The sequence below is a fragment of the Pseudonaja textilis genome, chromosome 3 (assembly GCF_049901715.1).
Source record: "Pseudonaja textilis isolate UNSWEBS1 chromosome 3, rPseTex1.2, whole genome shotgun sequence".
Classification (NCBI taxonomy): domain Eukaryota; kingdom Metazoa; phylum Chordata; class Lepidosauria; order Squamata; family Elapidae; genus Pseudonaja; species Pseudonaja textilis.
Genome location: NC_141992.1, coordinates 72,376,765 through 72,403,680, shown reverse-complemented (window position 1 = coordinate 72,403,680; position 26,916 = coordinate 72,376,765). Strand labels below are relative to the sequence as shown.

Sequence of the window (26,916 nt, the reverse complement as noted above, 5' to 3'; positions counted from 1 at the left end):
TCCATAAGTACAAAAAAAATATTATCAAAATACAGCACTATAGATGCAGTGCCCGAAAGACCTTTAACAGGAGCAGTATGCATAAGGTCCTGAAGAAGCAGAGAAGAATTCACATGACAGTAGACTGCAAGAACATATAAATGAAAATCAAGAGCAGATGTGGGAAGAAGCAAAAGACAGTGGCAGGAAGACAAGAGCTAAGCAAGGGGAACCCAACATATAAGAAAGTACAAGTAGGAACACTAACAGAAGATAGTCTGATGCATCACACACTCCCTGCCCTCTTATCACTTACTGGTAGCAGCTGGTCTATGCAAACACTGCTCAGCAGTGGGGAAGAGCTTGCACCTGCTCTCCAGGCTAGTGCAGTACACTAGAATGTATACACCATTCTGAATCAGGAGGATGATAAAACCACCTGAGAAAATCATGCTGAAGTAACATGTACATCACAGCTAATCTTGGTGTACATTTTGTAGTTCTACATCACGCATAGCTGCATCAAAGGCTTCCTTTAAATTAAATTTCATCCATCATCGTGTAAAGGCTACTACAAAAGTTTGGCTAGGCAACTTTCAATCAATTTAGTGGTGCTTCTGCAGAACTTTCACTGCAGATTGTACCCAGTAGCCTTAATTATTAATGAAAATCTTGGCAGGGACTGCCAGTTTAATGTTGGTTTTGTCTAATAGGGCCACAATACACACAACACAAGCTCACAAACAGGAGGAAAAGATCCAACAAATTAGCAATAAGAATGAAAAATCAGCACATTACTTAAATCTGAGTTACTGAAAATGAAAATTGGAATTTGGAGCACTGTATACACAATTTAATGTTGCGGAATAAACAAATAAGTTTAGTGAAATTTAAAGCCTTTGCTGTTGACACACTATAAAGCTCTGGGCATTGTATCAACTTCCTGCCTTGATTCCCTCTTTGCTAATAGTAGAAATAAGAGTCAGGTTAATTTGCATATCACAAAAATGCTGGAGTTTTACCATTTTTGCAAGGGCTTGAATATTCATGGCATTTTAATAAACGAAGTAATGTCTTTTATTTTTGTTCTTGGGAGCAAGAGATTATCTTTATCACTAATTGGAGATTTAGCATTTCAGTTGCTTGAAACATGATTGTAGAGTTTTCAAATTTTTCTCTTAGTGAATAAGATTGAATGATTTTTTTTTAAAAAAAACAATCTCATATAAAAGGGGAAGTAAGTTGCTAACTTTTTAACCCAATTTCCTGCTTTTCATCTTGATGACATGTGGAAATAAAGTTGTGGCACAGAACCGACCCTTACTTCAATCTTCTTCACATAGTCTGAAAACTGTAAAAGGAATGATCCTAGAGCAGAATTTCAGCAGCTCACAAAATCAATAATCGAGCTTATAACCCATAATGCAAGAAAGCGCATTTTTACCTATTTGGAAAAAAAATTCACATTTATTTACTGTCAAACAGGTGTTAAAACTTTACATTGGATATTAGTGATGGGCTCATTATTAACAGGTTTACACAAAGGGATTTGGGGGAAAAGAGCAAAAAAAGAAAAACCTGAAACAATGTACATTTAATTAGCTCTTTTATCATAAAATAAATTAATTACTAAATATAGGCAGAAGGAATATGGAAGAGTAATATTTATGTTTTCTCTTAGCTTAAAAGGGACAGGCACCTTCCATTCACTAGTCCACCTTCCCTCCTCCTTCTCCAAAGAAAAGAACAAAAGGGAAATGAATCTTTAGCTAGTGAGTGATTGTTCTTTTTTTTTTTTATCAAATGTGTGCAAGGCCTGGCATAAATTGGCATCTAAGAGAATTCTTCCCATAAAATACGTTCGTTTGGCAGTATCAAGTTTAAGCCATAAGAATAGTCATGTCAAAGCAGACCACTGTTTACAGTGAAAAAGAAGTAGAAAATGGGTAGAGTTTGCATTTTAAACATATTACGGTACTACGGAACCAAGTGTAAGAAGAAACAGCTTGTAGCATATGTGCAACCAAGAGCGTTTCACAATATTTTCTTCAAATCCTTTAAAATTATTTTAAGGACAATTATATTTCTGTTTGGACACAAAGGTATTTATTTATTTTACCCTAGCAATAGAACAAAATATAATTTCTTTAGCCATTTTTTTCATGAGAACATTGTACAGTTGAAGAAATATATGAAATAAGGCCTGTGGCTTGATTGCTAGTGGTTAGACATGTTTTCAACCCTTGCCTTAGTGGGAAAGATTTGCCATGAACAGCATACTGGTGCAGAATCTCTCTCCTGCTTTTGCAAGTCTAGTCAGGAATAGTAAGGTACAATAAATTTGTCCCACAGGATTTTAGTGCCTACCTCTTGTATATAATACAATGCAGGCATACAAAAATGATGCAGCCATATTTACAAATTTAGTTCCCAAACTGCTGCTGTAAAATGGCTGGAACACTTTGCATGTATGTATGTGTGTGTGTTTATTTCACAATCTTTTTTTTTTTAAATGTCAGCAGCAAGATATCTTAAAATACCTTGATGGTATCTCTCTCTTTCTCTTTTCTCTTTGTAACAAATAATTCTTTTAGTATACTCTGTGTATATACAAAGCTTTTTTTTTTGTTTTATAAAAATTCACAGAACTGAAAGGTCCAGTCAACTCCTTTACATGGGAGAAACCACAGGGACAAGAGAATAGTCACTTCAAGCAGATATGAGGGGGTCTGCATGGAGCCAATTAAGTGTCTGTCTGTTTAATACTTGCATGTGGCCTTCAGGATTCCTTTGCTATGCTATTAAAGGCTTGTCACTAGCTGCATTTGTCCTTCCCTAACGTCTCCTTCAGGAATACATCCTTCCTTGTTAATGGGAATGATATAGCCATCACTGTTCCCTCTGCTGATTTGATAGTACATCTGAAGCGGATGGCCAGCTCCAAGGTTTGGCATACTTTTGTAGTAAATGTCCTCATTTTCGCTTCTCCGGGAGGGAGAGAGATCTTCCTCGATATCAGGACTGCTCTCAAGGTACGGAGAGTCTCTGAGGTTGGGCATACTTGTATAAAGCGAGTCTCTGTTGGGCGATTGGAGGTGGTCTTCCACTTCAGCTGTCAACTGTGACACGTAACTATCGGTTCCTTCCATCTTCACTTTCTTCTGTGGTTGGTACAGAAGAGAGTGAGTCCTTTGAGGAATCAGTGGGGCCTCAAGTTCCTTTTGGTGCAGCTCCAGGCCCGTATTATCACTGTGCATTAAAGATGAAGCATCAGCAACAATGGCATCGTCTTCACTACTGCTCCCACCGATCACAGCTTTGATTGGTAATGTGCGCTCCAGGTTATGGTTCTTGTGGCTGCCTCGCAGGTTGTTGTGCACCAATTCTGAAATGATCATTTTTTCAAATGCGGCATCATTCAGGCTTAGTCCACAGTCTACAACTTGCACACTGTCATTATAGTCTCCGTTGCGCAAAGAGTAGCTGTTGTTGAAATTACCATTTAGCGGTAGAGTATCCATGGCACTTGTATCCCTGGCATTGTTCAGTGAATGTCCTGCAACAGAGAAGGGACACCCATGGGTTACTACTTACCCTGGCACTAAAATTCTTATTCTAAGAAAATCTTTAATGTCGTTCAGGACAAAGTTGTACTTGGAAGTAAGACTTGGGACATATCTCCCAAGTGTAAAAGAACTACACACCATATGGAAGAGAGAGAGAATTTGACAAGGTAACACTGTTTTTCCTTGGAGCTTCAGTGATATTTTCAATCAGAAATTTTAAAACAAATGTTAACAGGTTCCAATTTAGGATTCAGTTCTACAATTCTTCCTGCAAGGAAGAGGAAAGTGACTCCATGTCCTTGCATATGAATGCGAAGCAATTCATTCATAAACATTTAATGCATAAGTACAACGGGAAAAATAAAAGCCACAGAATTTGTCCTAAACAACACTAAATTAAAAATAAATAAAAGGGAAGGAGGGAGGGAGGGAGAGGAGGAGAAGGAAGGAAGGAAGGAAGGAAAGAGGGAAGGAAGGAAGGGGAATCAGGTCACATACAAAACAGAAGGTAAATGCATAACAGTAAATTCACATATTTAGCAAGCAACTACTTTAATATAATATTTCTAACATTTCCTTGTGTCTGTGTGTTTCTTTAGCTGAAGATGGAACAAACAAAAGAATGACCAAAAAATGGACAAATACAGAGACTCTATGTTAAGCACAGACAGCCATCTTTCACACTGAAAGGGACTGAGGCCCACAAGCACCATCCAACACAGGAAAGACAGCAGGTGGAATGACTCACTTTGGACAACTCACATCATGTCTGTCTGCTCAGGCTATCTGGCCTAAGAGTAGCTGATATATAAAAGAAAGTAAAATGATTTATTGTAACAAGATGAAGAATTACTGAGCGTCTCAGCAACTTAGTCAGAGCAAGGGTTCAGCAAATTAGATTACTTGCAATAACAGCTTTTTCCCCACTTTAATGTGCTTTTTTTGGGGGGGGGGAGGGGAAAGGGTTGCATTTCATATTCTCTCTGCCAGGAACAGCCCCAGGCTTCAGAATGTCAAAATTTACCTGCAGCCCTGCAGTTTGCATCAGTCACAGTGACAGAACCGTATGAACCAGTGTCAGTCTATTCAGAGTTAAGCCCACAGACACCATGGGCATATGGAAATCAAAAGCAGAAATGTTAGGGATTTCTCTAAGCATGGGTCACAAAAAATTAACCAAAGAAGAAATATTAGCCGTGGAATGGGAGATTATCAGTCAAAATCAAAACTTTTAACTACTGAAGAAATGGAGAAATTGGATACATCTGCTGGAAAGATGACACAAAGTTTAGGAAGAGAGACAGAGGGAAAAAAGTGATATAGGAATTTTATGGTGAAATGTTCTTTTTCTGAGGTAAATAAATAAATTCATTTTTTTCTAGAGACACATAGACATGTAAACTAAGACATCACAGTGCTTCCCAAACAAAGGAGATAAAAGAAAGTTGTTAAACAAACTGAATGGCATGGATCATGGAAAGTTAGATGATTTGCTAGTGAGCTGTTGGAAGAATTGCTTTTATTGTTCTAGAGCAGTGTCTGGAACTCTTAAGGAAGAATGAAGTACTGTTGTCTGAATGAAACTGACCACTGTGAAGCTGCTGCATTATATGCAAGGCTTGGAGTAGTTACAGAGAAATAAAAAAAGGCTGTGTGTGCATCTAAAAATGTTTCCAGATTTTTATTTTCAGCCAGTACTTAAAGCTGCAGCTTAACCAAAGAAAATTCGAAGTTGCTTCTATAACAGATAGAAACACTGGGTTGATGCTTCAGAGATTTTTCTCTCCCTTTAGTTATGGAATACTAATTGAGAAATAAAAAGCTGCAGCTAATCTTACATTGCATTGTTTTGCCATTCATGTGTGCTGAATTAGAATAAAAGGGTTACAAGTCTTTGAAAAGCTGTAGGTTTGATTAAACAAGTTTGGTAGGTGGGATAATTTCATATATGTTTTGGGATTATTATTTTTTGCAAAAGCTTTATCCATATGGAACATGTGGCATTCATAAGAGAGATCCAATGATGGGCCACATGCCATATTAATTTCCTCCATAAAGGCATTCTCTCTCTCTCTCTCTCTTAATAATCCAATTCTTCATACTCTATTAAATAAATATTGAAGCATATTTAATAATCCTTAAAGAATTTTCTGTGATATACTGCAGAGTTAAGCACACTCCAATGCACTTAAGCCAGTTTTAGCAAGGTAACTTTAGATGCCCATGATCAGGTAATTCACTTGAAGTCTTTCCTAGCCTGTAGCAAGATTACTGTGGGAATGTAAAAAAAAAAAAAAGTCAATTATTAAGCATTTTGCTCAACGGTGCTCTGGTTTTAAGCAGCAAATTATTTCAGCATTGGATATCATCAGTTATCAATAGGGCTTGCTACAGACCTAGTGACTTTTTTGGGTTCTTCCAAAAAGCAGTACCCATGTACTGTTGAGTGTGGAAATAATTAATTTGGAAATTGTGAACCACTTGCCCGCTGAGTCTACTTCATGACCGCTAGTTATGTTTTAATTGTGCCCATTAAAAATCATGCTGAAAAAATTTACATTTGATAGGCAAAGTTAAGTTTTACTCCCATACTTGTCTCTCTGTAGGTTGCTAGAGGAGAGCATAAGGAAAGTAAGAAAACAGGAGAATGAACACAGAAACTGCAGTTTACTTTAAAAATAAGGAAAATTGACATAACAGGTTTATACGTTTAGTTTTTTTTTTTAAAGCATGTTAGAAAATGTTTAAGACAGGATTTCAATTTACATTAAAAACTACTTATGAAACTAATAATTAATAAAGGTGCATTATTTTATTTTTAAAGGATTCATTACTTTAAAAAACAACTTATTGGCTGGAACAGTACAACAAAGGTACAACACTCTGAAATCCTGATACCTTTGGCTTTTATAGTGAATTAACATCCCTACGACTGATCAGAGCAATGTCAAATTAGGTGACAAATGCTCAGAAGACAGAAGATACACCCTGTCCCAAGCATCTGAGTTTAGATCCAGCAATCAGGCTGTATATTCCTCCCAATTCTGCTTTTCTAAGACTAGCCACCATCTGATGACTTTCTTAAGGAAACAAAGCAAAACACAACACAGCAAATCAAAGTGCTCCTATAAAGCTGCACTATACTATAGATGGCCTCTAAATGTGACTCCGGATGCAGTTTTCCACAGCATGACAGTGCACATGTCAGTATGCCTTTGTGTGAGTTTAATGGTCTAATCAACTCCATAAGCAGATGTTCTCAGCAAGCTTTTGATTCAATTTATATTTCATAGATGTGATACCTCTAAGTGATATATATCTTGAAGATGGGCTCTCGGAGCATGGGGTGTCAGTCCTGCAATAGTATATTAAGATTTATGCCACCTGTGTTAAAAACATGGAGGATTATTGGCAAATACTACTATGGCAAAGGATTAACACTATAATATAGTGCAGTTTTACAAGCCTGGCATTATCAGTAGCATTGGAAGGAGAATAATTCTAAAGGAAACTGTAGCTCCAACCATGTTAAAAGAAAAGGCTTGGAGCAAAGCATACTTTAAAAAAAATGCAAAATCAACATATCCCAAAGTGTGGGCACACCTGGTGAGTTAAACACAGGAGCTGAAGGGGCATTACATACAACGGTTTCAGCGAGCAATGTGTTATAAGGATTGTTAGTGCCGTGCGGTCGAAGAAGAGGGTTTGTTAGTAGGTAATTGCCAGTCACTCCTAAAGCAAAGGAAACAGAAAGAGAGACATCAGCTCTTTCATTTCAGGCTGACAGTTCCAATAATGTGTATTTTTTTTAAAAAAAAAAATTCATCACATGTCATGTATATCCCATCAAATTTTCATTCAGCTGAACATTTCTGACTGTATTTGAACTATTAATTTGAAGGAAGAGAATGAAAATATAGTTAGGTTTTGGTAATTCACAGGTGCTGGCCAAATCCCCAAAGTAAACACCTGCTGAGAAATGACATTTGCTAATTTATACAAAATTGCTGTTAACACATGGATAGCAATTAAATACAGAGACCAATGTTCTATCTCAAGAAGTTACAACTTCATGCCTGTAACTTTAACCATGGATAGGCACCAGACTAGAAAGATCAAAAATTTGTTAATTGAGAGCAATAGGCAATTCTCCCCTAGCAACAGCCAAGGTTTATCACTAGCATAGTTTAAAACAAAGTTAAGGTAAGCAATGGCAAGCTGCAAGACACCTATTCCGTTCTATGCAAGGAATACATGCTAAAGGAGAGGTCAAAGGTAAATCATCCATATATTTTACATGTCAAATGCGCTTCATGCTGAACTATTGGTGAGGATTTGTAAAGTCAATTATCTTTAAGTTATCTCTGCTCTCTCGGTAAAAAAGAATCTTCAATCAACACAATGAAAGCTCATACAAAAAGCTCTTTCTGCAATTTCAGTCCTAATGCATCAACACTTTTCAGTAAGCTTCTAATGAAGCAGCCACACATAGCATTACTCTGTAAGAACTCAGCATGTGAAACATTCACACTGATTTTGGATCTGTTACATTAATATTGTTGTCAGAACAGATACAAAGACTCCACTGCTTTGTGGACATGCAAATAAAATTAGGTTGAAAGAACCTTTTGACTGAGCAGTCTGAAAGGACATGGGGTGGGTGTGGGGGAGACTGGTGTTATATGACAGACCCAAGATGAGACACAGAGCAGCCCAAAAATGCATATACAAAATTTAAATTGATTAGGTTCTCATTGTGGCAATAGCAGAAGATATTACATTTTAAATATTAATGCTCTTATCACTACTAAAAATATTATTACTCTAGGTAGCAGAAATCCTGGAGTTTGGGGAATTGCTGTACTGTCAGCTTACGTTAATCTTATTTGCAATTTGATTTAATTTATTTGATTTTCCCCCTCCACTGCTTGAGGCTTACTCCAAATATTAACAAAGGCAATCCAAATCCTTTTGTCACTATACTACATATCATAAAATTGCTATTATAAGAACTATGTAGTATGGTTCCAGTTGAATTACATAATTGGCTGTAGTTCTTTGCTACCAGCTTAGACATACTGTTTCCAGTATACTCACCAGATACAGTTGAACCATTAATACCCTGGTCTGAGTATGACTCTGTTTTCATTGTAAACTAAAAATCTGGCCCTTATTCTTCTTAATGTTATGGGGTCCATTTCATTGGGATGTTCTCAGAGGATAAGGCAGATTTCAGATTTTGCATTATCTCTGAAACTGTGCCCAAGCAACCAGGTAGCATCAGAAATATAAAACCAATTGAAGCCAAATTACTATTGAACTTGCGTATTAAACCATAGCTTGGTTTAACCATGGTGAGCTGAATAAATCTGAATTAACCTAGTGTATCAAACCATGGTTTATGAGTGAAATGGTTGGGTTAGTGTAAAAACATCATAGGTTGTGTGTGAATCATGACTATGAACTGCAGATTAGTACATCTAATTAGTCATTTTTTTCCCTTTTATAGAAAAGAAGCATTACAGGTAGTCCTCAACTTCGAGTAAGCTTAACAATTGTTCAAACTTATAATGGACCTGCCAAAAGCTACTAAGACCTGATTTCAAAGTTACTGTAGATATAACACTCCCCCTACGGTCACAGGAATGGCATTACTTAATGACCAGTGCAATTGCTTAATTATTGCTTCGAAAATAGAAATTGAATAAATAAATAAATGAAACAGGTAAAATTGGTCCATGCTTAACCTGCTTAACTACCTCAGTGGTTTATGACTGTAATTCCAGGTTCAATTGGTCATAAATCAAGGACTACCTGTAATACATTCAGTTGGCAATAAATCATTTTACTTTATGAAGTTTCTTTCCAAGGAGAAAGATTAATCTGATAAGAGTCACTGACTCCCTCACATTCTATTATACAGCTTGTCTTTTAATATAGAACAGGGGTGTCAAACTCACGGCCCATGGGCTGGATGCATCAGGCGCTGGCCACACCCATGCCCAGTTTAGCAAAGGGGAAAAAGTCACAATAAATCACATGATGATGCCATGATGAAACAAGTTTGACACCCCTGATATAGAGTATTTTTCTGTTTCCTGTTCCTGATTTTTCTCCCCCCTTCCATTTCCAGTTCACCTTTGTGGCAAGGAAGGGAAGCCAACAAATAATGTATAGCCTAAACTGAAAATAACATCCTTTGTAGAGAACGGAAGGGAGCCTTAGACAATGATTGGGTTGAGATCAGAGAAAAGAAAATATTGCAGTGTCTTTATTCTGCCCAAAAAACAGTGGTTAATTCCTAAAATTTATACATGTTGAGTTGCTTGATATTACAGCTACGCATAAAGGATCAGTTCATCACTGGAACATTTCACTTTCCCTAAAATGTTCAGTTTGGCTCATTTGGGAGCTGGATCACATCCAGAACTCCATTAACTACTTCCTGTTCTGGAAGATATGCTTGCAGAAATATACAAACTACTTTTAGAATGCTCAGATTGACCAATTCTGGGGGGAAAACAGAATGTTGCAAAGAAAGATCATTCCCATTTTGTACATAATTGCTTGGCACCGCATTACAATTAGACAAGAAAAACACAGAGCATTGGTTTTGGTGAAGGGAGAGTCATATTTCCTACCAAGGATAATATAGACATTACAGCAAGGGCAAACAATGAAGTATGAAGCTGTAAGGAACTAGAAATCCCTTGTAGGATATATCAGTACTTCACAAAAATTTGAACCCAGGTTTTAGGTTTTTAGCTGTATACAATATTGGTGAACATTGAGTAGCTTATTAAACCTGATTGTATTTTGTACATTATTCTAGAAAAATTCAGAAACAGCTTTTATTATTATTTTTAAATATAAATATAACAGCATGTACAAACAATGTTCATTGCAATGATCATATGTTTGTATTTTGTAGCTACAATAATTAACGTAGGCATCTAGAGTTAAGGCACAAGGATGCCAAAATGATGACACATGCATCATGACTCCTTGATGTGCAATTATTTAATGATGTCACAATGCAGTTTGCTTTGTTATGATGCACATATCCTCATTTCCTTCTCTTTCTCTCTCAAGAGAAATCTTAATCACTTCATCAAGGAATAGCTTTCTAAAAATATTTGCTTTGTGTATACAAATCTCTCTCAAGACAATGAAGAAACATTTGCAAGTATGGAGAATGTTGTTATGGAAACCAACTCTTGCTGAATCGAAGTATGAATGATCCTCTTTTGCACAAGAATCCTCTTTTGGCCTGAAAGAATCTATAAGCAAATGGCAACTTTTTAAATCAATCCAGCTTGTGATTTCTTTGGGAATAGATACTTAGGTTGAAATAGTCATGCTATTTGCCTGATGAAGTGATTAACATACACAAGGACTGTGGTGCAATGGTCAGAATGCAGAATTGCGGGCTAATTCTGCTAACTGCCAGCAACTTACCGGCTCAAAGTTGACTCAGCTTTCCATCCTTTTGAAGTCGGTATGAGTATCATGTTTGTTGGGGGCAATATGCTGACTCTGTAAACTACTTAGGAAGGGCTGTAAAGCACTGTGAAGCTGTATATAAGTCTAAGTGCTATTGCTATTTACTATGCAATGTTCCTGTAATGCTGACAACAATCATGCGCTTATTTTGTAAAATTGAAGTGCATAATAATTATCACCCAATCATTGCCATGGCAGAATTAGACCTGGGCACTGAAAGTTATCCAGTGCTTTTCTGAATGTTCAATTGACAAGAAGGCCCCTCTTCTCATCCCACTGGATTTGGAGGAAGTGATCTTGCCAATTTTGAAAGAGAATTTTAAAGCTTTAAATTTACAGCAAAACAAAATCCCATTTTGGCTATTTCCAGATGGGATTTTAGTATTCTTTAGTACTGTATGTCTATGTGAACAGGAGTGAAAGCATATAAATATTAAATCTGAGTTAAAGTCATAAAGGATTAATCCAATATCTGAAAAGCAAGCTAGGGGTTTTCTTCCTTCTCTGGGACTGTCATGTGGCAGAGGATTGCTCCACATTCTAAACATGATCAGAACTTTCTTGGAAGGAAAATGAATTTTCAGATGCCTTTTATAGCAAGCGGATGCTAATTTGATTTTACAGGCAAACTGTGTATGGTAATCTAATGCATTTAAAATTTTAGTGCTGGTAGTTCTGTTTCAGTTTTAGAATATATAGGTTAGCAAAGTTTTAAAATTATATTCTTGCTTTTAAGTTAAATTATTGATGAGACTTATTTAAATACGCTTTCCATGAATGTGAATGTCAACTTTCATCCTAAGTAAGGAGATGAAGGAACTGAGTTTTAAATGTATTCAAGGCAAACAGTCTGAGTTACAGGTTTTTTTAAAAACAGTCTTCCGCATATGTGTCTGTTTTTACTTAAATGCTGAGATCTTTAGCCTACAGTAACTTTCCCAATGTACATCTGTTTATTTGGTTTAATTACTGCAATCTAATACCTTTACATTTTTATTTAAAAAATACCATTAATTAAAAAAAGTAGAGTGAAATCTATCAAAAAACTGACCTTGATTAAGGGTTGAAGTGCTATTGATATCACCTGAGATAAAGGAAGATTCAGATTGCTTTCTCACAGTATCATTCCACATTCTTCTTATTCGGCTCTGTTAAATGTAAAGAAAATCAGGTGGAACTGTCATATCTCAAACGGCTCCAGAAGACTACTACTGCTAGTTTATTACTAGTCCCCAATCATCTCATGTGATCTCTTATGCAAGCCCTTTTCTTGAACACAATAATACTCGCTTCCAAGTCAATGTGTTTCAGACTATGCTGTTAATTTCTTTTGCATAGTAAGTGTTATGCATATTATTAAAATCAGGCTACTGAAAAAAAGCAAGTAGCTATACCGGATATGTTGTTATGTGCTTGGCTTCAAATTAGCTCCTGTAGTTTTAGTGCCTTTTAGGCAGTGTTGAGCTTGTGGCATTTTATTTTCTCTCCAGGTTGACCAAGTCACATTAACAAAGTTGTGGTCCAGTCATGTTCCACTAATCACTTCACAGGGTTGTTGTTGTGGGTAGGATAGGAGCAGGGAGTATTAGGTATGTTTGCCGCCTTAAGTTATGTATGAAAATAATAAAGGCGGAATAAAAAAAACGTAGAAAAATTGAGGCCTGACATATTAATGTAATTTACGTGCTTTATTAAAGATTCTCTAATCCATGACATGATTACTTCCCAATACTTCCAGAGCAGCTGAGCTCTAGTATGAAGGAAACTTAAAGAGTTAAATGTTTGTGAAGCTCAGTTATGTTTTATATGAGGAAGTTATAATTCATCAGTACTTTTAAAAGGAAAAGAGATTGGATATAGAAATACACAACTATACACACAGACACAGACACATACAGACAGAGAGATTAAATGCAGTGGCCTAGTCCTGTCCTCAAATCTTTTCATCTGCCTGGAAAAAATGTAACATCACAAAAATCTGGGAAAAAACATAATGTAATATAAACATGAGGGCCTTATCCATGAAAAAAATTGTGTTTAAACAGAAATGTATCACTAATTATTGGTGCCCTTCTGAGTTATTGGATTTTATTTCAATACAACCTCCAAGATTTTTTTAAAAAAGGTGTATAAAAAGGTCCTGGAAAAATTGACTTTATGCTTATGCAAAAAGTTGTCTACCATTTTGCTTATGCGTTAAATCCACAAACACACCCCAAACACCTTCTTCAAACATAATCAGTTCTCAAATCCCACAAATACATAACAAACCTTACTTCAAACGGTGAGATTCTTGTTTGTATTTGGCAAGTGCAAATATTCAAAAGTGCATGTATAACATCCAATATGAAGCAGTTCATGCAAGTGATTTTCCAGGAAGTTTTACAACAAAACCTTTATTTTACATACAAAAATGTTCTTGAAATAAGTATCTAAAAATCCATCAGGAAATATTTTCTGGAACTTTTCTTTACAAAGAGCATACTTATTTGCCTTCTGACCTTTATAAAAATTTATTTTATAAAGTTGCATTCAGTCATTTTCTCAACAGAGAGTAATTATTTAAATCTGTCTGTGGATGGACCTATTAATCATTAAAGAATTTAAAACTAGGTCCAGAATTTGCAAGCTTTCAGAAATGTTTGAATTGGGATACATATGTGTGTATGTGTGTGTATATGTGCATGTATGCATCAAGATGTGTCAACAGGGCTGTTATAATGGAAATACAATTAGTGCATCTAAACAGAACATATCTCAACGGGCTGTTTGATAACTAAGATTAATTAAAAGATGCTGTCATTAGAAGTACTGTCAAAATGTTTGTTACCTGAGTGCCAGAGGAATAGCGAGCACTTGTTCGTGTTGTTGATGCTTTTACTGAACTGTGTGGACTCTCTGTGGGTAACCCACCACAGCAATATGAATGTCTGAAGCACTTGCCATACTCCTTGCGTACCTATATGTGAATAACAATGATTGTAATCGGATACATTTATGTTTTCCTTTTTGAAATGTATTGCTATATAATAAAATGAAGCATATAACTGTTTTAGACATTCAATTAAAAAAACATGTACTTAAATTATTTTGTAACATTTATGATATTCCGGGGACAGTTCAGTACATCCCAAATTATATTCCCAAACCCTGATTATAGGAGAAAAATAATGACATCTTCTTAGCTGTAAATATTATTTGGGGGCAAGAGATGTGGCATCTCTCACTCCAGAAATATTTCTTAGGAAAATTAGTGGGCCATCTGCAAATGGCTGGATTTTCCAGTGTTTTCCAGAAAGTTCTGTCTCGAGAATGGTAAATTACGCACATTTTAAATAGATGAGAGACAGATAGATAGATAGATAGATAGATAGATAGATAGATCAATGATTAATTCTTGTTCCCCAAATATAGGTAGTCCTCATTTACTGATTGCAACAGGGATGGGCAACTCTTGGCATAATTTATGTGATCGTAAACTGAAAAATCATGTGATTATGCCAACTTACATCAATTGCCAGTAGCTGCTGCGATTGTTAAATGTGACCACAACTTGTAACTTCCTGCTGACTTTCCCATTGACTTTCCTTGTTGGAAGCTGTCTGTAAAAGTCTTAAATATTGATCACATGCAACTATAGAAAATGTGAGCCAGTTGCCTAGTATCCAATCATAACCACATACTGTGGAGGATACTTCAATGGCAACAACTTCATACCTTGTTGTAACTCTCATTTTTCAGTGCTAATGTAGCTTCAAATAGTCACTGAATGAGTGATCTGTAATTGTGGACTACCTGTGCTTAATTCTATTGGCTAGTAATTTGGGTAAAAATGCATCAGCTAAATATTTTCTGCTAATACACAGATGATCATTCCACTTATTTTAAGCACTGAGAACATGACAGGATATTGAGGGTTCAAGATAGAATTGAATAGCTTCAAATAGCTTTCTGAATGTATTCTAGTCTAAGTCATTAATCAATGTTTCAAGATATTAAACATAGTTTTTCCTTTTGTATCCCACTGCCTGATGAAGGCAGACATCCCTATGAACATGCTCAAATATTGAAATCATCCAGGCACTTTTCCCTCTGTCACAGCATCTGAGTACCTTTGGCTATAAATCAAGAAATATTTTTTTCTTATGTCTGCATAACATTTTGAGAAATCCCAAACAGAGGCCCCTCTAATTATAAGCATATACCTTGTTAGCAATGGAAAAGGTATTTAACTTAAGGAATTTGCTTTTTCAGCTGTTTCTCCTTGTAACCTGCATTGAATTTAATTATGTTTTACTGTCTGCTGGTTTGGTAGGCATTCATTTGATCTTTACATGGTTTTAGATTGCTATTTTATTTTCAGATGTCATTGATTTTGGCTATACTTTTTCATTTTTCATAGAAAGACAACTAATGCATACAACAGTTAAATATAAACATTATAAGAATATATATGTGTGTGTGTGTGTTTAGATAGATAGATAGATAGATAGATAGATAGACAGACAGACAGATGGATAGATATAGAGATATAGATATATATGGTATTCAGCTTTGTTTGGGTATTTTCCCACGTCATTATAGTTGTGCTTTTAAAGTTGTAGCAACGTTTCGGTAGAATCTCATCTGCCATCATCAGGCTTCTGTATTGTGTTTGTCTGAGACTCACAGATGAACACAATACAGAAGCCTGACGATAGCAGATGAGATTCTGCCGAAATGTTGCTAAAACTTTAAAAGCACAACTATAATGATGTGGGAAAATACCCAAACAAAGCTGAATACCATACATGTAAGTACCCGCAAAAACTTAAGAAAATACACACACATACACACATATATACACACACACACACATACATACGCATACGTGTGTGTATATATGTGTGTGTGTGCGTGTGTGTGTTTTCTTAAGTTTTCGCAGGTACTTACATGTATGGCATTCAGCTTTGTTCAGGTATTTTCCCACGTCATTGTGGGAAAAAGCTGAATGCCATATATATATACACCATAATATAATATATATATGTGTGTGTGTGAGAGAGAGAGAGATTAACGAATATTATCGGGTCCCCAAATGTGCAGACCATGAGAGTTCCATGCATACAGTGCCAAGGAAGAAGGTTGGCCAGTTGTACTAGTCCCGATGGTGAACCTTCTACTCAAATATATTCTACAAATAGCTTTTCATACAGACACAGCCAAATAACACTAAACTAAATTTGTGTGGAATACGCATGAACATATCACAACACAAAAGGGAATGAGCCTAATGTAGGCCCCTACTGATTTCAAGGGATGATATATGTTGCTGAGCTCACTGGAACTTCATGTAAAAAATATTAAATACGTCTCGAAGTTCAAAGTAGTTAGTTGTTCAGGAAAACAACTCAAACAAAACTAAAGCCCAGTACTGATAAATAACACAAATATTTCCATGGGCGTGCATAACTATCAATTAAAAGATGCTAAGAGCTATAGAATTCTACCCAACAGATCCTCTCATTGTCTTCTCAATATCTCTCTCTGAGGCTGATTCTGCCTAATTGTCTGTACTGCAGCAAATATACATTTTCTGTCGGACTGCACATTCCACTGCCATCATTTCTAAATTACAGCTTGCTGAAAACCGAGGTAACAGAACTATCATCTTGTCAGGATTGGAAACATAATCGTTTTCACTTTCCCAATTTTATTTCTCTACTCAATTTAGTGACCACTAGCAATAACCAAATAAAAAGACTGCATTAGCAACATATAGAAAAGTGGAACAATATCCAGTAATTGAGAATGGAGCTTTTAAACTTCAAATGACAATCTGAATGACATTGGAAGCATGAATAATCTTGACTTACTTTACCTACACTTGAATGGCATTTTGTTATGACTTTGTTGTTGGGTTTGCTTACTATAAAAATAAGATACTGTATGTTTCAAAATATTAACATTATAAATATAGCACCCCTTTGTATTTATGATTTTGAAAACAAAAATCCTAACATACTATTCTGAAAAAGTGTTTTTTTAAAGGTAATATTTCATTCTGGCAAATTTATCCTTATAGATGATAATAGCCTGTTTCAGGAAAAAGCAGTATAGAAATGTATATAAAAGTTGCAGTATACAAATTAGATGTCACTAAAATTAAAAACAAATTCTGAAATATTTATTTGATTTTAAATATAAAAAGTTACTTCTATCTTAGAAATGAAAGTATCTTAGTCTTTCCACAAAGAGTATACATATGTGATGTGTATTACAAATAACTAACTCAGTTATGTCTTTTTAATCTAAAGATCTTAAAGTAATGCAATAATATTCTTGAATCAAGAATCCCCAAATATAACTCCAATGTATTAAAATCTTACTTATGTGTTATTAATTTTTTCTTGTATTATTATATTTCAAGATTTCTAAATTTAATCTTTTCTCATTTAATTTTTGACACAACTAATTTTTATTGGTGATATAAAATGATCTTTTCCTAGAATGGAAATTATTATTAAGTGTCCAGGTTACTTTGATAAAGCAAATAATATATTCAACTTATCAGAATTTAAAGTCTATTCTACAACCAACAATTGTTATTTTTATAGATAATTATATTCAACAATATTTTCTATCAGAGCATTACAAAAGAGGCATTCTGCTTATATAGTATGTGGAAAAAGTAACAGCAGCACCATACGAGTTCCCTTAAATAGCTTGCTGGTAGTCAACTTTTGATGAAAACATTTTTCATGAATTCATATACATGGTGATCTAATGAATAACATCTAGACTGATATATTATTCTACTGGGGTTTTTTTTTTTTTCAGATTTCTTATTTAGAGTTTCGCCATGTGGCTCTTGGTTCCCAAAAAATAAAATAAATAAGCTATATGCTAAATATCTAACGCTCATTAGAAATATGCACTTTGTGTGAAAAATTTGTACATGCAATCTTTGTGAGAAAAAAAATACTTAAATTAAATTTTTGCGCAGATATTTTTTTAATATTCAGTAAGTAGAGATGGAGAAAACCAATGCAAGATTCACATTAATATTTTGATTCTATTATAAAACGATCGATGACTAACAGTCAACAAGAAGACTTTTTTTCCCCTTTCTTTTCCTTTAAATGTGCTCTATAGTTTTTCATGTTTATGATATATATTTAATTATTCACTACAGATAAACATACTGTGTATAAATGAAAATGACTCACTTTCTTCTGCAGTGCACAATGAAAGATGAAAATAAACATTCCCTGGAAAGCATTAAATACTGTGAAGAGGTACGCCATCACAATAGTCTCCTCATTGATGTAAAGCAGTCCAAAAGACCATGTTAAACCAAGAAGACATAGGAGAGCAAATGCACCTAGAGCCCAAGACCTAAAAAATAAAATAAAATTAAGCAAGACTACTGAGTTTAAAAAAATATCACAGCACATTGCAAACTTATGCATTACATTTTCACTTGTCATCTGTTGCTAGGTTTGCATTCAAACATTAAAAAATAGCCTTTCAACTATTAAAGAAGGAAACAGTCCTATTCTTTAGTGAAAGCAGCAGTGGTAGATGAGCCCTTTCTCTTATTCATGACTTGAAAATACACAGTACTATTTTGAAATGCAAAAAATAGAATCCATGATCCTGTAACTTTTTGTTTCTCTCTCTCTCTCTCTCTCTCTCTCTCTGTGTGTGTGTGTGTGTGTGTGTGTGTTTGTGCATTAAAATATTTAGTCATTAATAGAAGCCAGGTTTTTTTTCTAAATAAATGTCCTTGAAATCTGTCATAACATGCAAAAGGGTATATGGTAATTCAGTAGCCTATAACCAGAAGCTCAAAAACTCTGCTAAACTAAGACTATATCTTCTAACTTTCATAGGAAATTGTCTTACTGAATGTGGTTAAGTATGTGGATTTAGCCTCAATATAAACTCTTTAAAGGATTTCATAATGAATAGTTTCAGGGAAAGAAAAAAGGAAAGAAATAAAGAAATAAATCGCAGAGGACAGCACAGAATGAAAAGGAAAAGGGGATTTATTCATTGCATTCCACATCTAACTAATGATCTTACTTGATAAATGGCTTATTATCTTCATAGCTAGAAAGCATTATAAGCAGAAAAGAGAAACAAAATTATTAGACAGAAATTTAATTTGAAATGAATAAAAAAGCATTTTAGTAAAGTTCATACAAAAATTAGTTAAAAGGAGAGAATTCAAAGTGCAGATGCAAGCAATTTAAAATAATAAAGGCATTTAAGAATTGAAAATAGTTTAGCAAATTAGATATTTAGATTCATTAAAATTAGGGACAATCCAGGAAATTGTCCAAATTTTCAAGGTTTTTTTCAATCTTTTTTTCTTTTTCTTTTTTCTAAAGTCATGCTTTAAATTTGTTAATATAGGGTTCTATCTTACCCAGGTAAGTCCGTATTATAGTAGCCATCACAAACACGGTAATTACTGGTGTAGATGAGAAGACAAAAAGAGGAAGAAAAGGAAGAAAAGAGAGAGATGCTAAAGATTAGCTCTCTCTCTCTCTCTCTTAACATGCAACATGCAATGAAGTTGATATTGTGACCTATCTAAGCAATATCTAGTTTGCAATGTTAGGTATCTTGCAAATTTACCCTTGTCACATTCTATTTTCAAAGACAATTTAAAAACCCAGTCTGCAGCACAATTGCTTGGAACTTATTAGAGGCTTGCTTCTTATGATAAAATTTATTCAGCCCTCCAGCATCAGTCTAATACAATAACCTAGCCTGAAATAACCCAATGACTTAAACAGAAAAAAGCTGGAATAGGCAACACAAGACTGAAGTGATTTTAACTAGAAAACTGCAAATCAATTGCTATTCTTCTAACCATAGAAACACCATGGATTGAAACTGAAAGTGCAGATTTATGTTGCCTAGCTCAGCCCTAAAGAGTGATCCACCACTGTCAGTTTTGTTACATTAAACATTCTTTCAATTTCTTGAAAAGACAGCATTAAGATAAAAAATAATCGTTTATTAAATTAGCATGAAAAGGAACGGATAACCATCAAGATAGGCAGAGTGATAGGGATAAACGCTCTTAGGAGATCAGAATTATGACGGGAGAGACTGCTGAGAACCCCCTAACTGCTGAGAATAATTTAACAAAACAAACCCAGCAGAACAACATCAGCCGTGCAGAGAGGAATGCAATTTCGAGGGGCATTTTAAATGCAGATGAAATGACTGTGCTGTCCTGGAATTTCAGTCAGGCAACCAAACCAACGCCTTTGACCACCATGCCAAGGAGAAGTTATTTAATTTCAACCTTGTCTGTAACATTAGAGCAACAAATGTGTTGAAAGCAGAGCTGGTGTTGTTCATTTCTAACTGACATTTGTGGTTCCTGGGAGAGAAAGCCATGTGTTCCTAATGGAGGGGAGCTTTCAATCAGCTGAAACAATCAGACAAATAATCACAGTTTTGGATCTGAACACATAGCACTTACTTAATGTTTTCCAACCTGCTAGAGTCTGGTTTCAAAGTGTTTGAGTGCTTCACCATTTTGCACAGTGTGATCACCAGGAAGATAAGATTCAGCTGTCAAAACAGATACAAATGAAATTAAACTACTTCAAGAAACAGATTGATTAATGACGATACTCCAGACTAAACAAAAAAGAGGAAAAGCTATCATTCCCCAAACTATTGTGTGACTGAGTAGTCTCAGAAAAATAGCTCCAACAAAAGATTCGATCAATGGTTAAAAAAAAAAAATCCAGCAAATATGCTTTTCAGATAACCTCTTGTGTTCTTTCCACTGTAAATCAAATCGGTTGAATCCTTGTTTAAAGTTTTAATTTAGTATATTTATTATAATATATACAATGCCTAGTGTAAAATGTTACATTATGCAATGATAGTAATACAAGAATAAAATAAAAACAAACCAGCGTATTTAAATATGCTTCTACAACTCTACCCTTTTTGATCACTTAAGGTACTTAAAGCTATATGAATAAGAAAAAAAAAATCTTGCAGATGAGAAGATCTTTTATCTAAAATTAACTGCAACAGTATTTTTTATCACAAAGTTAATTTTAGCCCCTCCCCCACTCTTACAGGAATAAATAATAACCCATGACTCCCTTCTGCTTCTCCGAACAACCTACAGAACAAATGATGGGGTCCTTTGCATTCCATAAATTTCTTAGAAATTATTTCATTAACTTTTTCAATGCCGAATTATTAATGAATATGCACTCTTCGTGAAATTAAAATGTATCCGCCAAAGAATAATAGATTACAAATTCCAAATAATATATCTTCTATTTTTCTACTTTAATGTCTATTTGACACAGGTCTATTTCCTGAAATAGGAGGACTGAGATCTAGCTATTCTATCTTTTTCCACATAAAACTATTATTGTCAGGCTTGGAAAAGGTAAATACATTATTTCTAGGCTACTTAATCAAACTCTTATCATCCCATTCCCATTGTCTTGCAATGGGAATTGTGCTGTTTTCATGGTGTAACTGGTCTTCTTTCTACCTTGCAAAATGGTTTTATAATTTACACTGATTAGAATTGCTCATATTTTATGTACATTGATATTCATATTGCCTGTGTTAAGTTACTGGCTCTAACGGGGAGAGAAATTACAACTAAGGGGCCAATATTTAGGTCTTTGGGTCTTGGCTGCCTCTTGGGAACTGAACCCTTGGTTGATACAAAAAAAAAAAAAAAAAAGCTAGTAGAAATGATCAGCCGACATTTTGGCAGCAATGAAATTTAAAGCTGCGGTTGATGCAAGTATTTATATTAATCACATTGTATGAGGTTGTCCCTTGTTTTCATGGCTTAAAGTATACATGATTTAGGTCAAGGTAGTAGGGTTTTTTTTGTTTGTTGTAAAGGCCAATCAGAGAATATTGTGGGGCCAATCAGAGAATATTGTGAGTTTTAATAGTGCCAGCATTACTAAGTGGGTATAAATGAAGCAATTTCATCTCTTGTTTCCATGTTTCTAATTTATTTCTAATTTGCTTCTTAGATTGCCTAGGACCATTAAGCAAATGTTACCACTGATGTAATTTGATCTATATGTCAAAATGTTGTATTTATTTATTTATTTATTGAATTTAAAGCCTGACCTAAGCTGCATAACATGATCCAGGTATCCATAGGTATTAATTGTGAAAAGCAGTTATAATTTATCTGTCTCCTCCCCCCAAAAAGATGCACAATTCCCAACACCAACCCTATGTGGGTTTTTCAGGAATGAAGTTCAATTTGGTCTTCTTTGTTCTCATTTAGGACCATTAACTACTAACCACATTAGCTATCTTCAACATTTTTATTTTCAAGCTACAGACATTACCCATGGCTATATGTGGCAGATGTAAGTTAGTATCACCCAGCTGTTTCAGTTGTCATCTGTCTTATGCCAGTATAATTATTTATGTGCCACCCATTTTCTCTAGAGGCAACTCTGAGCATCTTACAAATTTAGTGATTTAAGTCCAAAATACCTGGAAGGGATTCCTGGTATGTGGCATTATAATATACTTCATGTTATCTATGTCAATAAACTATCAATTGATGGAATCAGCCTAAACAAATCAGCCTAGTTGGAAAATTTGGGTACAATAAACAAACAAATGAAACTTGAGCAATACATTTGGAAGCTTCTGTTCAAAGAAGAAAAAAAATGGATGGAAGAAAGGATGGTAAATCTTCTGCAAATGATAGAAGGAGGGGGTGGAGTGGAAATGAACGTATCTTAAAAAATACTATAAATCCAAGATGATATGCCTATAACAACAATGCACAGGAAGATTCTTCTCTGTATCTTAGCGAATATAATATAAAGCAATAAACCCAAGTTCATGATCTGAAAAGCAACACTTTGAAACCTTTCAAATATCAGTAAGGCATTTGTATAACCTTTCCTAAATTATCACAATGAAAGAATAGCATCGTGATGAAGAGTGGCAAAGTCTCCTGAAAGATAACTGCCTTAGACTCCTGTTATTAACCATGACAATAACAACAGCAACAGAAGGCAAATCCCAGTCTTCCATACTTTATTCTGTTCCTGAACACAAGTATGAAATCCAGGATGTGTGTGTGTGTGTGTGTGTGTCTATACATTTGTATACATTTGTTTTGCACACACACCCTCATATAGGCCTATGATTTTGACCCATAATTTACTTACAATCACAGAGAAGGAAAACAAGCAAATAAGCAAGAAAGCAAATAAACCTTCTTTGAGTAACTTAAGCCCTAGGTTACATTTTTAAACTAAAGAACTTCAGGCAGATTGCTGTATCATTGGGAAGTATGAGAAGCTAAAAACAGCCTGAAATTATGATCTACTTAAACAGGAGTGGGCACCTTTCAGGACACATTCCTGTGAGTTGCAGTAGGCTTTCCAATGACTTTGGGCTTTTAAAAAATAATCTGGGCTAATTTTTAAAGATGGGAATGTAAATTGGAGGCCTTTAGGAGAAAAATCACACTTATTCCCAAAACTACTCCATTCCCCATGGGGTGAATTCATACTGTTGTAGTTCAGCCATTTTTTAAAACCAAACTTCAAATGTAGGCATTTGAAAACATGAGAACTGGAAATATTTATTTCTGAGAGAATTTTTATTCATCCTGTTCTCACCCAATATTGAGAGTAAAAAAATTAAACAGAAAACATTTATTACTCAGCTATCTTCACCTCTTTTCTTCCCTTACTTGTGTGTCATTTTTTTTAAACAGATTGCTTCAATTTTATATCGCAGACGTAAATTCAAAATTCTATAGAGTTGAAAAATGCATTTGGCTGGTCTAATGTTCATTAGTCCATACTGACATTGGTATCTTATTTTAATAACTCAAGATAATAGTAACACTTTATTCTTTATATGGCCATAAGGCCAATATGTATGTAAGCCTTTCTCTTTCTTATTAGAGGAAAACTCTGGAATGTTCAATGTATGATAGTTCTCATTTTATCTAAACTTCTTGAATTTAAAATACCCATGAAACATCCTGTATATCACATAAAGCATCTTGAAATGTGAATTATGTTCACAAAACAGAAGACTTTACCCATATTTGTATCAGCAAATCAAAGTTTACTGTCTAGCATTTTATTGCCTCAGAGCAATAAATATCCAGATACAATAAGGGCACTGAGGAGAGTTAATATTTACCTTCTTAAAACAGGAATTATTGAACTGTTTATTCACAATTCATGAGACAAAACCTTTTTTGTGAAATGTTTGTGTAACATTTCAGGGTGCAACTCCTGAAAGTTCAGGAAGCTTTTTTTTTAACCAAAGCCCATGAATGAATGGCAAGCTTATCAACTCATTTGGAAATATCTAAGATGAATGTGGATTTTCTATTGGTGGTGATTGTAGAGTTTAAAAGAGTACACAGTTAATTTTAGAGGCAACAAATCCACTTAAGCAAATCTTAGTTTAAAATTCATTTAACCTAATCTGAAGACCTGACATGGATTGAATAAGACAGAGAAAAAGGGAACACCATGCTGAAGCAACCTCCCTGAACTGTACAAGTTCTGACTCTATTTGTCATCCCTGGAGTTTTGTTGTTGTTGTTGTTGTTGTTGTTGTTGTTGTTTTTAAACTACCAGTTCCAAAATAGTTCCAGAGCCTTCTCTTTAACCATACAAGCCCCATTCCTCTCTGGAGCATGAAGAAGACTTCTAAATGAGTTGCAAACTGAACTTTCACTGAACTGGATGAATTATTAAATCGCAGATGGAGCTAACCAAATGACAAGAACAGTTCCTGATGTGTCATGATTCGGGCTTCATTAAATCATTTCAGGTATACTAATAGTTTTCTGCCACTCATTACTTATGTAGAGTTTTACATAGATATAACAACCCTGGTTTCCCATAGGTAAAGACATAAAAAAAAATCTTGAAAATTCTTAGACTGGGATGGCATGACAAATACTTTCCTTTTTAACAAAGTGGAAAAATGATCCTGAAAATGCATGTATCTTCCTTTACTTATCTAAAGTCAATTTAACACTATAATAGCATAAAGCTTATTATGAATTACTTGTCTTTCCACAAAATCATTCTTTTTTATAACTTCTGTACATTTAAAAGTGAGGTTGGACTGGAGATTTTGTCACAAAACAAATTTATTAAAAAAATCATTTACTATTTATTTTATTTATGAAAATATCCTCTTCCTTTTAAATTAACTTATTCAACTGACTTTATAATTCTTTTTTTTTAAGTACAGAATGTATTTTTAGCTCCTTTGTGTTGTTGAGTTATATAAATATCAGGAGGAAACTCAACAGATTAAATGGAAGAATTCCGTCCAACTCCAAAGTCTTTCTCAGCAATTCTTTGTTCCTAATTTATAGGAACAATAAGAATTGTATCCTTAACTTCCTATTTCTCCCTCATTCCACTTCAGCCATTTGAAGCTGAATAGATAGGGACAAATCCCATTTCTTTATAAAAGTGATTTTAAAATGCAATTAATTGTTTCAGTAACCCGATCAAACATTTTGGAGTATTTTGTCTATGAGATAAATTTGGAGTCTCTTTCCCTTTTTTAAAAATTTTAAAGGTGCATGCTAAGTTTCAATGTTATACTGTTTACATATATTATAGTGTTTGTGTATGTTATTCATATTTTGCCAATTAATTTGATATAATAAAAAGTTTAAAAATGTAAAATATTTAAAAATATTGAATAATTAAAATTCAAAATTGAAAAGTTGTCACATTATATATTTTATAAACGTTTTTGGGGGAAATTAGATTTTTTTAATCTCTCAGAAATTTATCACATTCGAAATATATATATATATAGTACATTTATTCCAGTTTTTTTAAAAAAAATAAATATAGCAAGGTCAAATATAGAGTACTGACCTATGCTCTATGTTCATATACCATTAACATTAGATTATGGTAAAAAGTTATTTGAACCACATTAAATAGGTATTTTTCTTGAATTACATATATTACACTACCTTTGTACATCTTAAAATATATAAACATGTACTTTAACTACACAAATTGATGCTGTCTTTTCTATAATGATGAGGGTTTTTAAAAAATATTTAATATATTTAATATATTCATCAAATCCAAATTTCTCCCAACCAATGCTTTCAAAAAAACATGGCATATTTATGAAAGTAAATAAATGGTTAAATGCTAACAGCAGGTTTTGAAGTGATAATGCAAGCATGGCTGTATTTTTATAATGATGGTAATCTTAAATTCTTGAATTATGTTGATTGTCCATTTATGCTTATGACTCTTGTTTGACTATAATATTCACATTCAACTATTCCAGAATCATTATACTTCCTTTTTTTTTTTTTTTGGTGGGGACGATTAGCGGGCAATGCAATTGCCAGAGAAGAATTACTGCAAGGAACTCTGCAGTGATTGCTACCTGCTGTTTCATATTTTCTGAAGTTGGGAATACTGTTCCCAAAGGCCTTCCACTTCTCAGCCTAAATGATTTGCTGGATAATAGTGTCATGGCAGGTAAATAATAGTGGACTCTAGCTGTACATGGTCAATACGATTAAATGTCCATCACCCTGATTTCTATTCTGACCTGGTTAAAAGCAAGCAGCAATATCTGCAGCAATGCCCAAGGCTCAGACACAATGTAATGTTTTAGAAAGAAAGAGAAGGAGAATAAACTGAACAAAGAAGTGAGAACAATAAACAATTTTTATAAATCATACATAAACACATTCACATATTCTCAAACATATGTGTGAATATAGTTTTAAACAGGCATACTTTATGCCTTCATGTAGAGAAAGAGTTGGAATGGACTTGCGGAATTCTTTTTAATCATACTATTTTTAATTATT

General features: G+C 34.3%; 1 protein-coding gene across 18 annotated transcripts in view; it reads right to left on the bottom strand.

Annotated features, from left to right (window-relative positions):
* Window positions 1-1,426: 1,426 nt before the first annotated feature.
* Window positions 1,427-26,916, bottom strand: part of ADGRL2 (adhesion G protein-coupled receptor L2) — a 361,637-nt gene continuing 336,147 nt past the window's right edge. For 8 of the 18 annotated variants that reach the window (XM_087930083.1, XM_087930085.1, XM_087930086.1 and 5 more), the window contains 5 exons: window positions 20,533-20,624; window positions 18,257-18,425; window positions 13,879-14,007; window positions 12,100-12,196; window positions 1,427-3,535 (listed from right to left, as the gene is read on the bottom strand). In XM_087930083.1, the coding sequence (XP_087786209.1) occupies window positions 2,781-3,535; window positions 12,100-12,196; window positions 13,879-14,007; window positions 18,257-18,425; window positions 20,533-20,624 (1,242 nt within the window). In that variant the 3' untranslated portion in view covers window positions 1,427-2,780. Of the gene's footprint in view, window positions 3,536-4,293; window positions 4,347-6,103; window positions 6,156-6,847; window positions 6,930-7,148; window positions 7,278-12,099; window positions 12,197-13,878; window positions 14,008-18,256; window positions 18,426-19,115; window positions 19,143-19,461; window positions 19,507-20,532; window positions 20,625-26,916 lie in introns of all 18 variants that reach the window. The other 10 variants (XM_087930080.1, XM_087930081.1, XM_026700226.2 and 7 more) reach the window with 5 other exon arrangements.